Source organism: Rhododendron vialii, chromosome 5a (genome assembly GCF_030253575.1).
Source record: "Rhododendron vialii isolate Sample 1 chromosome 5a, ASM3025357v1".
Lineage (NCBI taxonomy): Eukaryota > Viridiplantae > Streptophyta > Magnoliopsida > Ericales > Ericaceae > Rhododendron > Rhododendron vialii.
In genome coordinates, this window is record NC_080561.1 from 25,460,254 (window position 1) to 25,478,894 (window position 18,641).

The 18,641-nt window shown below is 37.6% G+C and overlaps 1 protein-coding gene across 1 annotated transcript; it reads left to right on the forward strand.

Moving 5' to 3' along the window:
• The first annotated feature begins 1,677 nt into the window (after positions 1–1,677).
• On the forward strand, positions 1,678–11,403 carry LOC131327427 (cyprosin-like). Its single transcript, XM_058360587.1, has 14 exons — positions 1,678–1,788; positions 6,708–7,065; positions 7,143–7,203; positions 7,366–7,460; positions 7,548–7,660; positions 7,795–7,963; positions 8,090–8,129; positions 8,890–8,954; positions 9,122–9,235; positions 9,331–9,395; positions 9,742–9,895; positions 9,997–10,116; positions 10,601–10,689; positions 11,081–11,403. The coding sequence occupies exons 2-14, from the start codon at positions 6,721–6,723 to the stop codon at positions 11,163–11,165; spliced, it is 1,515 nt and encodes a 504-aa protein (XP_058216570.1). The 5' UTR covers positions 1,678–1,788; positions 6,708–6,720; the 3' UTR covers positions 11,166–11,403.
• Positions 11,404–18,641: the final 7,238 nt, after the last annotated feature.

Sequence of the window (18,641 nt, forward strand, 5' to 3'; positions counted from 1 at the left end):
TATTGGTTGTGATGAGAAATTTATTGGTTGTGATGAGAAATTTGTACAAGACGCGTTGAGGACTTAGGCGAGGCGATATTAGAAGGTCAAATTGGCAACTAAATATTGCAGCTTACTAGTTCTTCAAAAAATGGTCTATATAAACTTACAAATTATCTGAGCCAAATGTTAACAAGTGTTCGACACGTATCCAAGCTCTTCGTTACCAAGTCCCACGGGAAGAAGAAGCAAAGGAAGACCAAGAATTTCTTTCTCATTCATGTTTTTAGTTAGGGGCAGTTAGAACCATTTGTAGTGAGTTATTTTTTAGGAGTTGTTAAATTTTATTTCATTTATATATGAATTTCTTTCATCGAATGGATTTCTATGAATTTCTTGAATGGAAATGAGTTGTTACTTTGTTATGATATGTTAGTATGAATTTCTTGAATGGAGCAAGATACTTTGGAATTTCGTATGAAATTCTTGAATGAAATGAAGTTGTTACTTTGGAATCAAATTTCTAGAATGGATCGAGATAACTCATGTTTTTATACAAAAAACAATAAACCCATGCAATAATGTTTCAATACAAATATACAACCTCTCTACAAAGTTTAGGAGAAAATTGGATGTTAAATCATCAACTTCCATATCATTTCCCTGGTGTTGGTGGAAGGACCAATTGTGCAAACAATCTTCGTCTTCCGTCTCTCCATTGGCTTTGACCGTAAACTCACTGAAGTTTAACCTAGCCGCTAATTTTGCTCTTCTGTCTGTTCAATAGCAAACAAGAATGACAAGAACGAATAAGTAACAAGTAAGCATGGATTATACGAAGCACGGATTATACCATAGTGGTACTTCTTTTCAAAACAAGGGAACCATTCTATAAACCCCAATTATGTTCAAAACTAATTTGGCACCAAACATCTACAACAATAATAAGTTTTTCCTCCAATATCCTCTAATCATTCAACCAAAAAAAAAAATACATCAAAAAATTAAAAACCAAACTTTTAACATTTTAACATTTTGTATTTCAAAAAATATTTAAAATTTTTGGATAATAAAACACTTTAAAAAAAAAAGTAATTTATACAATTAATTAGTTTATCATTAAAATAAATTATTATAGCTTAATTGTCCAAAAGTAATTAAATTTATTGGATTTTACAATTATATAACTAATTTAATGACTGTTACAAGTTTGGGACTGTACAAGGGTAGAAGTGTCATTTGACATCTTTTTACATTATCTACCCTTCCTCATCCCCCATTTTTATCCTCCATCCAAACTAAGTATTATTTTATCTTCATTCTCTAATACCCCATCCTAACTATCTGCTTTTTAATCCACCCTCTATAAATGTCACATCAATGTGGGCCCTTCCTTCTTAACTAATACCACTTACTATCTTATTTCATTCATAAATAATATACTCAAAACACATACGGCATCCAATCGGGCCATTTGTGTACTCAAAAGTCTAGCTCTATGAATTTTTTACCGTTTTTACAAGTATGCTTATTTTAACGCTCAACTGTTGTATTCCTTTTACAGTCCCAAAACCGTAACATTCACTTGCCCAAATGCGCGTGGCTTTGTAACAAAAGAAGGCGCATGTTTCTCCACTTGCAACCAATTTATTTGATTGAAGACAAAAAAGTAGCAGTATTTAATAGTATATACGTACTACTTACTATATATGCTGTATCTCCTTCTCAATAAATATCTCAATTCGATAACTCTCTTCCTCTGGACTCAACCCTCCACTAGCACAGCCTTCATCCAGCTGATCACCAAAGGTTTGACTTCTCTACATATCTCTTCTACTACTATCCTCTCAACAATCCATACTAGTTTGTTTGTGTTCAAAATCTCAGTTTTAACTGTGGGTTACGATTTGTTCTTCACCCATGTTGTAGTTTTCCTTTTTTCCAATTTTTCTCTTTAGCTTCCAATTAAGATGTTGCTTTCTTTTAATTTTACTCCCTAATACCAGTTTTGGGTTGATCATCGTATCCAGATTTACTAGGTTTTTGCTTGTTCGTAATACTATATCTATATCATCATGTTATATATGGGGTGTCTGTGTTTGTATGTGTAAATGGAAGAAAAGAAGAAGTGCTCGATCTGTGACTGAACTAGTTGTTGACTTTTGCTGATTTCTCCACATGGGCTGCTGGATTTGCTGGGATTGCAGAAGATTTGCAACATGCAAATCTTGACTCTTTCTCACGCATGAAAAGAGCATTTAATGCTCTTTGTACTGATTCTCCCTCCCTTTGCCTATATAATGCTGTGTAATACTCAGTGTAAAAGTGTGGGTTAGCAGAATGTAGTCTGGAGTGGGTGAGGTTGAGTGGGGAGCCGGTGTGGTGTGGCTCCCGGAGGTAAGCCAGAATGTGGCTCCCGGAGAGTTTTTCATCTTGTATATGTTTGTGTATATATATACGAGGGAGTTTTCTCTGAAATTATTATGAATTGTGTGCGTGAGTGACACCTGGGGCACAACAATTGGTATCAGAGCACAGGAAGAGTGAGAGGGTCACTGGGTTTCACGTTTAAACCCACTGGTTTGAAATTGAAAAAAAAAATTTGGTCAGAAATTTTTTCTTACCCACGGATCTGGAAGCTCTCGTTGAAACGAGTCCAACGGCGCGATCGGTACGGAGATTGGAGTACCGAGGTTCACACACGGGTTGCCGGAGCAGAGCCCCTCGTGTGCTCTGTTTTATTTTTTCCTTTTCTGAATCTGGCGTGGAAGAACAGATTGGGGAAGAAAAGGAGAAATGGGAGATTATCCCATGTGGCAGGTCCGCCACGTCATCAAGACGGGTCAGTGGACCTGGGTTTAACCTGTTTGACCCCTTGTGGGTCAAAAGGGTCAGAAGGTTCAGGAGGTTCAAAAGGGTCATATCTTCTAGAGGAAGGGTCCATGGTGTTGTTTCGCGATTTTGGAGTCGATCCAACTCCGTTTTTTTGCGTATGAGTAGCCGATTTTGACTGTCTTGACGTTCCGGATCCAACCCTGTGCTCCATTTTTCGTGCGGAGGGTCCTAAGCTAGTGCGTTTGCTAAGTGGAGCAGGAAACGAATGTGTGAAGCCTGATTGGGTTGTGAGAAGGCTTGTTTCAGCAAGGATTTTTCGGTGGTGATCTGTTGCAGAGCTAGTAAGCAAGGAGACACTCATTTGAGCAATGTATCCCGGTTTGGGGGTATGGAAGAGATCGGGTTTGGCAGTGACATAGGCGCTTACTAGGACAATTGATCGGTTTTATCGATGGATGATCTAGGGATGCTGTGGGAAAGCCTGGAATGGAACGATGATGGACGAATGGCAGGAGGAGACCCAAGGAGACCCAGGAGAGATGACGGACAGTGGCGAACTGTGTTGGAGAAGCTACCCACCAGAAGGATTGATAGACTCGGCATTGATTGGAAGTTGACCAAGGCAACCGAGGTGTTTGCGGAGTTGATCAACAGGAATCTGAGGCAGTCTGGTTCAATTTGGTTTGAAGACCTATCATCCGGACATGCAATTTTTTGATTCGGGCTGCAGGAGGAGCTGATCGGATGGTGATTTCCGGTCTAATGGATGAGGGGCAACCTATACAGGCTTGTGGGAGTGCAGCAACAGATGGAGCTGATGTCGGGCATGGTCAGGTAGTATGGGTGGACGTTGATAATGAACGGAAGAAGTAGCAATTGCGGACGCACACAGAATAGGCACGGGAGTACAAAGAGTCGTGACCTGAGACGTACTAATGTGTGTGCCGAATCTGGTGGTGTGCGGGATGCTGGCCAGCAACGATGACAGCAACAGCTTGCTGGGGATTGTTCATTGGTGCTCCGGACAGAGGATTGAGATGGATATGAGTTGAAACTGCACTGGATCTCTTCCTTTGTGGAATTTGGTGACTAGATCCTCTTTAGAATATATAGCCATATGAGGTGAAGAGATGGAGTCACGGTTTTGTGTCCTGTGACTGGGCATAGGCGTTCGTGGTTTATCGAACGCGGTTATCGGCATCCGGAGGAGTGATGCAAACGCTCATGCAGCGGAGGAGCGCAAAATAAATGGACTCTGTTGCAGAATAGTTGCAACATTATGAATTCTGGCAAAACAACCTAAGGGTTGAAGGAGAATGGTTTTTAAGGAGGCTGAGTCCCCACCATTCTTTCCTGGGAATTCATAATGGTTAATGGCAAGTGGGTCATCCGAGTTCAGATGTGGAGGCATACCGGAGAGATAGGTAGGGATGTTGAGCTGGTTGAGCTCCGTTGGGTTTTGTTGGAGATCGGCTAGGTGCACAGGCCGAATGTAGACACTATTTCTAGGCGATGCAGACATTGTTCTCGTGGATGACGGATTAGGAGCATCCGTTTTTGGATGCGGGCACTCCGGTCAGGGGGTGCGGTATATCGGCGGTAAAGCCGGTATGAGCCACGGAGATCTAACAGGATGAAGACGTCCCAGATTCGCTAGTTGTGTATCTTGGTTTGGAGGTATGGTGTAGCTTGGCGGGGGATGCAGTGTGTCAACAGAGATGGAAGTTAGCCTCTTCCCAGATGGTGTGTGAGACCATTTGGTGAACGGAGCCTCTGGTGTGAGCAGAGGGAAGCTGTGTTGGTGCTTTGGTACACGGGAATTGCTAGAGTGGTGGTATTGCAGCTCAACAGTGCTGCGAGTTCAGCTACAGAAGAACTAGTCAAGCAAGGAGACATTCAGTTAGGCATGGGTGCTCCGGTGAGGGGGTGCTGGAAGTTAGACTTGGAGTGACACAGGCGCTTGCTAGAGTAGTTGAATGGATAGCAACACATGTGGTGAAGGGGGTGATTGTTGACTTTTCCTGATTTCTCCACATGGGCTGCTGGATTTGCTGGGATTGCAGAAGATTTGCAGCATGTAAATCTTGACTCTCTCTCACGCATGAAAAGAGCATTTAATGCTCTTTGTACTGATTCTCCCTCCCTTTGCCTATATAATGCTGTGTAATGCTCAGTGTAAAAATGTGGGTTAGCAGAATGTAGTCTGGAGTGGGGAGCCGGTGTGGCTCCCAGAGGTGAGTCAGAATGTGGCTCCCGGAGAGTTTTTCATCTTGTATATGTTTGTGTATATATATACAAGGGAGTTTCTCTGAAATCATTGTGAGTTGTGTGCGTGAGTGACACCTGGGGCACAACACTAGTTTCACTCCCACTCTTAGATTAGGGTCTTTACATACGTTTGTGTATTATTGGTTCACCATACCTCCGAATGGAAAGGCTTTTGGCTATTCTGTCATAGTTAGATTGTATTGCATCTGGTCTCAGTACTCAATTCTCAATAATAAATTCTTTGGTCGGATTGTATATGCAGCATATAATTACACTTAAAGATAAGAATCCGGCTGCAGTCCACTTTTGAATTGCAGAGAGTAGTTCGTGTAATCCCAGCAGTCGAATAGTGTTTTTAATGGATCAGATTTATGGAAAGAATCTTACAGGTAAGGTAAGTATGTCTTGCCTATAAGATACTTTCATAAATCTGAACTATTGATTCTAGAGATGAATGACCCAGATCGATAGGACTGCACCGTTTTCCCTATTATTGGTTTTCCATTCTGATATTGGTTGTTTCCCCGCCCCCCCGCGTCTCTCTCTTAACCATAGTAAGCGGTACATGAATTTCACAAGGATATTCCTACTCTATAATTATTCAGCTTTTGCTCTTTTCAACTTGTCTTTTGAGGAGCTCCCCCTAACCACCCTTGGGTTGCCCCCATGTGTGGGTTTTGGACAGCTGCGAAAATCAAATCAAACAGAAAAGTTTCCATTTCCTTGCTGCTCACCAGAATTTATGTGCATCTTTGCTTGATAAATGAACAAAATTAGAGTGATTTCTGAACTGATGGTTTTGTGACAATTGGAGAGACTAAGCTTGAGGTTGTTGTAAATTTAGTGTTGCAAATTTGGATTAATTTGTTTCTTGAAGATGGGGCGTTTGTTAAGCTGTTGTAATCTTTAAGCTTGCTGTTACTTAATAATTAAACCTTTTGTGAAGTTAGCATGTGACTGGGGCTGTCAAGAATTTGGTTCAATCCTGGGTTGTTTGGTAAAAGTTTTGAGGAAGGTTTTTGGGGTATTGAGGGGGGAGAGAGAGAAAAATTGGGGTAATAAATAGAGAGTACTTGTTGAAAACCATGCATCTTTCTTTTCAAGTTGCTAATATTTACCTTGGGCAATGATTTTGGCACTCCACTTTTTGATAACCACTCTCCACTATTTGTCTTTTAGTGCTCTTGCCATGTGTATTTTAAACATTAAAAGACAAATATTGGAGTGTAGTTATCAAAAAGTGGAGTGCCAAAATCAATTACCATTTACCTTTTATTTTTCAAGTGTAGCTTGTGTGGGAAGTGTTTCTGGTCCTTTTGGCAGAGATTAACCTTTGTTTCTTTCTTGTCTATCCAATAGGCGCTTATCCTCTTGTTTGTAATTAGAGGAGTGTTTTGTTCTAGCCTAGCTAGAATTGCTAATCATTGCTGTAAGATGCGGTTTTTGGTTAACTAAATTACCAAAAACAAAATAAATAATAGTTGATTTGTTGGTGGTCTAGCACCAATAGATAGGCCATCTCTATCTCTTTCTCCTGTGATTGTCCAAAATCGCTTGCTTTGCATAGATGTTGTCACGTTGATCTCCCCTTAAGCTAATTACCTATTGTTTCGTTATTGTACCAGGGAATTCTCTAAAATGAGACTCAATCATCTTTTGGTGCCTGTGTGCTTACTAATTACGACATGCTCTTTAGTTCCTGCTTCCTCTGATGATTTAGTGAGAATTGGTTTGAAGAAGCAACCCTTGGATCTTCATGGCCTTAAGGCTGCTAGGATGTCAAGAATGCAAGGAAAAAATGGGAAGAGTTTGAACGCCTTGCGTCCTCATGCCTCGGATGTAGACATAATCTCTCTAAAGAACTACATGGATGCTCAGTATTATGGAGAGATTGGCATTGGTTCTCCCCCGCAGAAATTCACAGTCATATTTGATACTGGCAGTTCCAATCTCTGGGTTCCCTCATCAAAATGCATATTGTCTGTGAGTTCTGGAATTAATTTTGCAAGTTCGTAATGTTCTTCTTAAAAGAATTACCTATAAATCGACATTACGTGCAGATCGCTTGCTTATTCCATCACAAGTACAAGCATACAAAGTCCAAATCATACGAGGAAAATGGTATACTTATTAGTCTTATCTTTGGTAATTGGAATGTTGATATGTACTTGATCTGATTGTAATTGAGTCCTGATTCACAAATTGATTGCGTAAGAAACAGTTTTCGCATTGAGAAACATTATAAGATGTGTGCTCAAATAGCTTTTGTTGATTTTGATTCAGGGAATTCTTGCACAATACACTACGGGTCTGGATCAGTTTCTGGCATCCTTAGTCAAGATAATGTTAAAGTTGGCGATCTTGTGGTTGAAAAGCAAGTAAGTTCACTTCTTTTTAAAAAAAGATAAATGGAATTGGTGTTCGGCACTTCCTTTGGTGATAGACGCAAATGCTTTATTTGTCAGATTTTCATGGAGGCTACTAAAGAAGGGAGTCTTACATTCATATTGGCACATTTTGACGGGATACTTGGGCTTGGGTTCCAGGAAATTTCAGTTGGGGATGTAGTGCCAGTCTGGTAGTATTATGTTAAACTTTGTTTTAATGTGTTTCACGAATTATTCATCTTTATAGCCAAGAAAATCTGTATTTCGATCCCTTCTGTTGTGCAATTCTGATGTCTTAATACACTGATTCGTGATGGAAGTGCAGGTACAATATGTTGGAACAAGGTCTTGTAACGGAAAAAGTCTTCTCTTTCTGGCTAAATCGAAACACGGATGCAAAAGACGGTGGTGAGCTTGTTTTTGGTGGAGTGGATCCAAACCACTTCAAGGGGAAGCATACTTATGTTCCCATCACTCAAAAGGGTTACTGGCAGGTGTGTGAAGATTGAAATTTAATGTTTCCAAGATTGACACACTTAATTCTGGTTTGATTTGGTTGATTTTTTCTTTGTGCTTTTACGTGGGAAACTAAATTTAAGTGTGCCTTGTTTATTTCTCAGTTTGAAATGGATGACTTTATGATTGGAAACCATTCAACAGGTAACTTGAGCACTATACAGACTGTGCGTTAATGACTTATTTAATTCTTGCCAGGAATAAACTTCTATGTCGAATCATTTCAAAAAAAAAAAAGCAGAGAAAAACTTTTACATCAAAGATTGAATGATTGACACTTACGAAGTGATGATTGGAAACCTATAAAACCGAGAAAATAATACATTGGCGAGAGTATACTAATACCAGTTGTGCTACTGGCCTTTACTGAGGCAACAGTTGATTATTACTGCCACCTAATCTCTCATATATACAAAAGGAGTTGATTATTAAACACTATCAAACTTCGGAAAATTTTGTTCTAACCCTACTAATTTTAAAATAGTTTTACCTTTTTAAATTGTCTCCTTGTTATGGAACCAATATGCTAATCACCTAATCTTTTGCTTTTTGCTACAAAAGTCAGAAAGGAAGGTTTGTATGTATAGTATATGAAAATTCAAAGGAGCCAAATGGCCTCTAGATTTGCAAAGGAAATATGGGACAGTAGTCTTTGATGTATCGTGCAAACACTTAGCATGAATCCTGTTTTGCCACTCTTCTTTATCAAGGGCCATAACTCTATAAAACCACCACATATGATGCAAGTTCTTGCATCCAAAAATTTTCCGTGTACAATGTTCAGTCTGGTTGATGACAATTGGCTCGCGTCCATCCCTTTTTCAAACCGTTTACATTCAAGAGGACAAACATTGTTGAATATCTTGGAAATCTGCGAGGTTTTTCTCACCCTTTTTCGCATCAGGTTATTGCAAGGGTGGATGTGCTGCTATTGTGGACTCTGGAACATCCTTGCTTGCTGGCCCAACAGTGCGTACTTCTATCTCTTGGACAATAAAGAAAAAGGAATTAAAAAATATCACTTAATGGTCAAAAAGATCCTCAGGATTGGTTAATCATCTCTGTCGCTGAAGGTTAATCATCTCTTCTACTTTCAACACTTATTTATTATGTGTCTAATTAGCTCATCTTTTCAGGGTGTTATCACTCAAGTGAACCGTGCAATTGGAGCAGAAGGTGTAGTGAGCATTGAATGTAAGCAAGTAATTTCCGATTATGGAGAGCAGATCTGGGATCTCTTAGTTGCAGGGGTTTGTACACTTTGTATTCATTTTACCATCTTTATCCATTGCTTAGTAGTTAGTACGGTTCCAAGGTCTCAACATATTTCCATTGTGATTTGCAGGTACAACCTGACAAAGTTTGTTTACAGATTAGTTTATGTGCTCCCAAGGGGGATCGGTCTGCCAGGTAAGTAAGTCTGTTTTTTCCTAACTAAAAATGCATTTTTCGGAAGTAAATGCTTTAGGCTGTCTTTTCTCTTCTTTCACTTTCCAGTGGCATGCTTCCTAGCAAAGCGTTTGTGTTTGGAAATTTAAAAGGAATGACTTAGTTTCTCTATTGCTTTATTTGGTGAACAACAATTACTAGGTATTGATCACTCACCAATTCTCTATTTCATTTAGTGTATTGTTAAATGATTAGGTATTTGTTTTCTTGGAGAGAACTTACTTCCAGTACCTGAAGCTAGGTGGTTTTAAGGAAATTGTGGCCAAACGCTAACTTAAGTTGCATTTGATCCAAACCATTTTTGCAGTGCTAATATCAAGCAAGTAGTCGAAGAAAACAAGGAGCATATTTCTGTGGGGGATGATCTTGTTTGCACTGCTTGTGAGATGCTCGTGTATTGGGTCCAGAACCAGCTGAAAGAAAAGGATACCAAGGATCAGGTGTTTGATTATGTAAATCAGGTGATTTATGAACGAAATCTAATATCTGCTCATAACACCAAGTTGGCATTTCTTTTTATGTAAGACCTTAATTTTCATTATTATTATTTTTATCTTTAAAGCTTTGTGAGAGCCTGCCAAGTCCAATGGGAGAATCAGCAATCGACTGCAACACCTTGTCGAAGATGCCAAATGTTACATTCACCATTGGAAGTAAAAATTTCACCCTCACTCCTGAACAGGTTTGATTTCATTACATGTCTTTCTAAGCCTTTTATTTACCTGCGCATTTTGTCCTCTCATGTCTTATAGTTTATCCTAAACTTAATATTTACATGTGAGGGTTTCAATTGCCATGGGAGCTTGGTTCTTGCATACTTATTTAGTAGTGGTTGTTTTGATATTTCCGTAATGTGAACATTGTTTGTGTTCTTTTTTATTGCTCATTATGGAACAATACTCTCTATTTTTATGTAGGTTACTAATTTAGCCTGTGTTTTATTGCTTGATTATGTAACGTGCCCACAACTTGCTCATCTTTCAACTTGTAGAAAAATAACGTGACCGAGTGACCTATCCGTGCTTCTTAGTTCATCTAGGGCAAAATGGAATATAAGTAAACTGAATGATACAAGATTTATCCTTCATGGTTAGAAACTGCTTTCATCTCCATTGCCTGGAATTATTTCTTACTCTTCTCTTATCAATGCTTGCCTTTTGTGTCAGTATGTTCTAAAAACTGGGGAGGGACCTGCTACTCTCTGCGTCAGTGGGTTTATTGCTTTGGATGTGCCTCCACCTCGTGGTCCTCTGTGGTATGTGTTCTTGGACTATGACAAAATTCTTGCCCATAATCACAAAAAATGGAAATTGAAAATAAAAAAGAGAGAACAAGGAGCCATCCCTTCATGTGCATGCACAAGAAGTTAAGAGGCTCTGGTTAAATCATGGTTTGTGGAGGGATGTATTGAAAGAAAGGAAATGGAAGAGTATGGGACAAGATAAGATGATCTAAAGGCGCATAAATTTATTTCTTCAGCTTCTTGTGGCACCAAAAAAATGTTTTCCAAATTTTAAAATTGTTCTCTTGAAAACATAGTATGATGTAAAAACGATATGTTACTCTTTACTTTTTCATTTTTTTCCTTTCCATGAAAAGAAGCAATTATGAAGAAAATGGAAACAATTACTACATCATACTTGCAGGATTCTTGGAGATGTCTTCATGGGGGTGTATCATACTGTGTTTGACTATGGCAACGTACAACTGGGCTTTGCCGAAGCTGCTTGATAGACACAATGCATCTTTTATCCTCTCAAGTATCGTCCTGAAATCATCATCAGTCACTTCTGAGAAATTTAGAAATGTTGTAAAATAGTAATGAACATAAAAATAATACATGAATTGGGTGATGTGGTGATTTTCTATGTAATAATATGTTGCTTAAAGATGAATGCTGTTTGATTAATTGCCAATGTACTTAGCAGAACATTTCCATTTTCTTCATATATATTATACACTTGAGTAATTCCGCGTGCTTTACACGGTGTTGTGTGTTCATTGGTGTAATTGGTCATGTATGTAAGATAGTTCAACTTATAGTAAGTGTAATACCCGTCCCGGATATTTCGGTATTTCAATTACTTTTAATTAAACTATGTGTTTTAGGGGTTTAAATCGTAAACAGTAGAACTTGTGAGGGTCCTGTGTGTGATTTGTGATTCAAGCATAAGTTAGGATGTGATTCCGCTAGCATGTGATAAATTTTCTTGTGCCCTTATATAACAAAATATCCTGGGGATATTTATCTTTCTCCATACGTATCTTATTTCTATGTAGAGAGAGAGAGAGAGAAAGAAGAAGGAAAAAAATTAAGGTGCAGGGCTGTTCTTCACAAAATTATTCAAAGTACCTAAAAAGCTTGTTAATTTCTCATATTTTTACTGAAGGTTCATTAGTGTGTTTATTGTATCGTGTTAAATTTTCAGAATTTTCTGAGAAGTGTAGAAAAAGATAAAAATCATAAACCTAACTGTGGTTAGGATCCTATTTTTTAGTAGACAGCTTACAGAGCTGCGTCTTTTATCAATTTTTTTATAGTTAAGAGATCCTCCTGATTATGGGTTCTTATGAATCTGAAAAATTGATAAGTTTGTGATGTTTTGGCGTTGGAATTACTAAAAAGTATTAAGTATTCGATTTTTAATGAATTTTCGAACACAGACTGTTCTGCTGGAAATTGTGCTTCGCTGCACAGAATTTCTGAGTTTGGAGGTGATTTTGACTAGGTTTCTTTATTGTGAAAAATCTGAGAAAAATCAGGGATAAACGTTGGTGTGTGGTAATGGTGTGTACCAAATTTAGGGTTTATTAGATGCATATTCTAAGTTTGGCAAATTTTACAAGTTGGTATGTCCCTGTTGAGTTTTGTATTTGGTGGACTGACACATTTTGGAAAAATGATCATATTTTTTTAGCTCAGGTATCGGGTTAGCGCACGGGTTGTTGATTCTGAAACTAGACTCGTATGTCTTTTGGAATATGTGAAGGTTGTGGCTTAGTTTATACCAGGTTAAATCAATTTTTGATTTGAAGTTGATAGACATGCAGAATCTGTGATTTTGGATGGATTTTTGTGTAACTTTGGACGAGTATAACTTTGTCGTTTGGACTCCGTTTTTAACAAATTTTATATCAAAATTCATGTACCGGAGGTGTAATTTCTAATGGTGGTGGTTTCATGATCTGGTTTTAACCCTATAAGAAGTTATAGGCACAATACGACAGTCTGGTTGTAGATTTCAAACTAAATATAGGGATGATGTGGTGTTTGAGTGTTACGCTTATTTAGGGACATTTATAAACCTTTAAGATGGACATGCTTGTATGCGTTAAGCATCGTTAATCTATTATTAGTGTTATAAACTGATATGGTTAGCTTGTGACTAGGTAACAAGCCAGTCAATTGGAGAGATTCCAAAACCGTAAGTTTGGCGTACGTCGGTCGATACAAAGGTGAGTGTGTTTGATGTAGTTCTCCACAATATAATATTGTTGTGGTGGTGAGTATATATCTTGCTAATCGTAGTTAGCTTTTGATATGGTTATCTTTTATGAAATATTGTTGTGGTGGTGAGTGTATATCTTGGTAATTGTAGTTAGCTTTTGATATGATTATCTTTTATGAGATATTGTTGTGAAGGTGAGTGTATATCTTACTAATCGTAGTTAGCTTGCGATATGATTATTTTTATGGAATGTTGCTATAGTGGTGGGTGTATATCATGCTAACAGATGATTTAACTGTTGATATGCATGCATGATGATATGTATGCTTGGAGGTTGTATATCATACTAACCGATGTTTAGTTATTGATATGCATGTTGTGGTGTGTTGATTGTACCCGCTTAAGGATTGTAGAGTGAGTCACACCATGTCGTGGGCCGTGCCATCTAATTAACGGTGAATGGAAATATGGTGTGCGGGACACAATACCTTGGGTACATAGGATGTGGCAGACGTGTCACTACATGTGATGTGATTACATTCATATTGTTGTGTATTGATTATTATTGCTCAGTTGGATGGATATGTTGGTTATAACTGTTGTATACATTCGAGTATTTCAGTTATGTTGGTGATGTGCATTCTGGTTGATATTCCTTCGGGTATTGTGGTATTATGTTGAGTATTTCTATATCTCACACATTCTGGCTTTCCTTTTTGGTCTGCCAGGTAGCAGGTTGCTTAGAGTGGGTCCATTACCGGTCGTTGTGTTGAGACGTTTTGCTAGCATCAGGTGGGGTTTTGGTTACGTTGTTGTGGAGTGCCTTAGCTGGTGCATAACTTAATTTGTATGGAGTTGTAGATAAGGACAGTTAAAGATTTTAAATTGTATAGGTTGTAATTAACTTTAGTTGATGGCTGGTGTTCCATTTGAGGTTAGCCTTGGCGTTGTGGATGGTTAAGTTTGTTGTAGGTGGTTGATGAAGAGGTTGGTTTATTCAAGTTGTAAGTAAGTCATCGGTGGATATGTTGAAGTATAGAATTTTTAAAGTACTACAATGCAGAGATTGTTTCTTGGTTGTGAGATGTCATGGTTGATTGGTCAATACGTTGATTCATTTTATGTTAAGGTGTTAAGTCTTCCGCTGGGTGTTTATTTTTGATAGATTGTGAGGTGTGGTTTGGTCTTCTGTGTGGAATGCCACGTGGTTGCGCTGACTCGGGCCCACTTTGGGTGCCGTTTGCGGGGCGGGGTGTGACAGTAAGATTTAGATATGGAATAAAGAGTTGTAAGAGTAAGTAAATGAATAAAAGATCATTTTTACCAACCAAAAAAAAAAGATGGTATTTTATAAGCAATGCAAAAGGAGTTCTTGTATGGAAAAAATAACATAAAGAACACTAGTTTGGAGTACCAAAATATTTTTAATTTTGTAGACTCAAATAATTAATTAATGCTATTGTAATTTCATAGATTATGCAAGTAATTTAATCCAACATATCCACTAAAACTGAAGAGAGTCACAAATAGCTCAACCTTGTTAAAAAAAAAGATTATAAGGAACGATATTTCTAATTTCATCAGGACAAATTAAACATTGCATAAACATAGATAAAAAAAATAGGTATTTGTTCCTTCTCAAACAATAGTAACAAAATCAAGATAATGTCATGGATTAGATTCTAAAATTGTGTGAATAATGAGACTTTTTCGTCCGTGTGTTTTTGAAAAATAACTGTAAAACCTTGCTGCAAGAGAGCCTTTCTCCAAATATCACACAAAATTAGAACTCGGTTTGCTGAAAACACACAACAAACTATCATGCTGAAAAGACAGAATTATAAAAGTAAAACAATTAGAAAACTCCAGAAAGAAGAGACCACTCAAAATACTTACGATTTGAAGTTCTAACAAAATCATAGTCTAGGGTTATGAAATCTAAGAGAATCTGACCACGTAGTTGCGTCTTTCTTCGTGTGTAAGAATCTATGATTGAGAAATTGATACGTCTATCTTCGTCTGAATTATAGAGGAATCGATGAGAGAGAGATCGGGGGAGATCTAAGAGGAACGAGGAGAGAGAGAGATCAACAAGGATTTCTTTCTTTCTAAATGGTTAGATTTAGAAGATGTATAAAGCTTTTTCTTCTTAACAAAGCAAAATGGGGCCTAAAATACCCAGGAAAAGACTTTTATTCTTGACTAAGCAAAGTAGGACCAAAAATATCTAAAATACCCCTGAAAACCTTTTCTTCTTGACTAAGTAAAAGAGGACCTCAAAAACCTAAAATATCCTCGAAAAACCTTTTCTTCTTGATTAAGCAAAGTATGACCTAAAATACCCCCAAAAAGCTTTTTATTCTTCACTAAGCAAAAGAGGACCCAAAATATCTTAAATACATTCGAAAAGCCTTTTTTTTATTGACTAAGCAAACTAGGACCTAAAATAACCTCGACTCAAGACATCCAAAAGAAATTTAAAAGACGAAATCTATAAGGGTAATTTTGTCTTTTAGCATGGTAGCTTGACTTGTATTAAATTAGGGAAAAGAAAGATTTTTTTTTGTACCTATAAAAAATAATATCTTTTAAAATACCCCGAAAAGCCTTTTCTTCTTGACTAAGTAAAAGAGGACCTCAAATATCTAAAATACCCTCGTAAAGCCTTTTTTTTCTTGATTAAGCAAAATGGGACCTAAAATACCTTCAAAAAGCCTTTTCTTCTTCACTAAACAAATGAGGATCCAAAATATCTAAAATACCCTCGAAAAGTCTTTTTTTCTTGACTAAACAAAGTAGGACCTAAAATAACCTCAACTGTCACACCCTTGATTTTCATCATAAATAAATAAATCATTTCGATAAAAGATCCTCGCGTAAAATAAGTAATACCAAAAAGAAGTTCCCATTTGTTTAATTTACAAATCAAGTTCCCACGTTAAGAAATATACAACATTGGCACACTGGTTTCAAAATAAGCTTAAGTACGAGTACGATCAAGTTAATTAGTTACAAATGATTTAGTCAAAAGAATTTCTAGAATAATTAGTTACAAACTCATCTTATCAAAAGAAAAACTATTACAAGATGATTAAGTAACTAAAAGCAGTTAGCTTCCAAAATGTCTTCACTGTTGGGAAACGATTCCCAGAACCCAGTAATAACGCGCACAGATTAGACAACAATCATTGCAAAAAACCCTATGATGCGGAATTAGGGTTTTACCACAACTCCCGCGTTACGAACACTGGTTGAACTTGTAATAGTACATCTTGTTGTATGCCACGAATATGCTCAACTGTACCTTACGATCTTCTGCCATATTCCCTTATACCTCGAATTACATACCCGTTTGTGGAAACTCTACGTGATTATTTATTCTCTCTCACAGCCCACTTTTCTGATCTCTCAAAAATATCTCGTCGACCTAGAGAATGGAGCGGTATATTTATAGGGTTAGGGCAGAGACCTAAGGAGAAATAAATTTGGGCTCCTTGTGTAAATAAGAAATCTTAATCCCACCAGGATTTTTCAGGATTTTATTTCTTATCACACAAATTACAATTCACCCCACTACAGAATTGTAATTGCACTCCCTTCATTATCTCAATTATATTTCGAGCTCCATGTTATTAAATAATTATTAATCTCCTCTCGTTAAGATCACAGATACCCGTTGATTAAAATAAATTACTGACATTCACATCCCAACACTTAAGGCATGCAAGCTATTGTCCGACATTAAAACCTGAAAATAATGATAGGTTGAGCTACACTAGCCCAGTAAGAAAATCTCTACAGAATCTATATGCTGATGAGATGATAAACATGGATATAGTGAATCAAGCTAAATGGCAAGTTCTAGTTGCTAGAGGTGAGCTATAAATGATCTTAAATCATTAGAGTACAAAGGATAAGCACACAATGATAAATCCAATAACTTCACATGCTAACACCATTTAATATAACTTCACATGCTAACACCATTTAATAGTATCAAAACACTCTCACACATACACATACACATACACATTTCTTCCACCGAATTTTCACCCCTTGTGACTCCGTATTTCCACCTCTAACGTTACGGTAAACTCCACCCCATGCGATTCCGTATTTTCACCCCTTGCAGTACGGCAAACTTCACACATTCTAACAAACACAAGCACGCTACAAATACCTCACGGGTCTTAACAATCAAGTCAATAATACAACTTTTATAAGATATGCATTTATCAAGCCATAAAGTATTTCACCCTAACCATGTATAGCATTCAAACACTAATATCATACGAAATCACCACATAACATGTAAAGAAAGAGAGAAATCCCTACCAAAATGAGTTTTGAGCAAAACTCTAAGTCTATCAAGTGCTATAAGCTTGAATCTCTCAAGAACAAGCTCCTTCCAAGCTTTGCTACAAGATCTAAAGTGAATATAACCCAACAACAAGATAAACAAGTATGGGAAAGTCTTCAATACATGTAACGCCCCCAATTTTGGGTACGTTAAATGAGGCATTTATTATATAATAAAGAGAGTCTGGCTCATTATTACATCATAAATACATCATAAGGAAAAGGTACATTTATTCAACAAGGAAGGAAACTAGGGTTCCTAATACTACTCTGCTTGCTCTTCCATCCTAGCAAGCTCCTCTGCTCCAAAAGCTTCCACGGTGTACATCTTATCCTGTTCATCTAAGAAGTCTGACACATTATACCAGCGTCGCCACCGATATAATATGTCAGGGTCACCAAAAGGTAACACCGTGAGCTACAACGCTCAATAGAGTAAACCCTACCCACTAACTCATAACTTACAAACAGTAAATCATATACGACGAATAGTAACAATCACACATCCACATTCACTATTCAAGTATCGTTGGTGTCCATGTTTTTTCTGTGTTTCTCCTACGCAACTCATCGTAGACCGTGTCTCCATTTTCACTTTTCATCACCAAATCAACATTTTCAAAATCCGTTTTTAACACACCCAACCTCGGTTCCGCCGTTCCGGGTTCCCGAGTATCCTCACAATGGTTCCGCCGCACCGGGTTCCCATTGGCACACATTTGCATTGGCTCCTCTCCGCGGATAACCAAGCCACACACCCAACCTCGGTTCCGCCGTTCCGGGTTCCCGAGTATCCTCACAATGGTTCCGCCGTCCCGGGTTCCCATTGGCACACATTCACACACACATCTCACATAATGCCATCAAAATCGGTCATTATGTAGTTTCAAAAATATTTCCTCCTTCGAAACACATTTTTTCTTGTTAACCACACCCTAGGTGTCATGTTTCTATTTTCTCGATTTCCGTGTCTCGTTCTCATGCATAGACTCCGCGGTAGGACTTTTCACATACGCAACCATAAATCATTCATTGTAATCTAACAAGATCATCCAATTCTATATTGCTAAGCATGCTCGAAAAGATCAAAATATGAATACTTCAAATCAAGCGTTAAAATCTTATCTTTCGAAAATCGTTATATCTTACTTTTTGAGAAATTCAATACAACATATGTTTATTTAAGACAAAGTCATTTATCCAACATGTTCATACCTCCATTAGTGAGATAAACTTATTGACAATCATGCATTTTAAACGATAAGCTTATTTACTTGAAACCAAACAATAGATAATCTTATCTACGATATTGATACTTTGAATCAAGAACATGCTACTCTCTAACGTAGATTTTATACTATACGTAGAGTTATTGGATTAGGGTTCTACGTATACTTAG

Bases quoted from the DNA above. Each gene is read 5' to 3' on its own strand.
- LOC131327427 (XM_058360587.1), top strand. From the start codon at position 6,721: ATGAGACTCAATCATCTTTTGGTGCCTGTGTGCTTACTAATTACGACA. The intron at 7,204-7,365 runs GTATACTTATTA...ATTTTGATTCAG, and splicing joins CAAATCATACGAGGAAAATG to GGAATTCTTGCACAATACAC. The intron at 7,661-7,794 runs GTAGTATTATGT...ATGGAAGTGCAG, and splicing joins GGGGATGTAGTGCCAGTCTG to GTACAATATGTTGGAACAAG.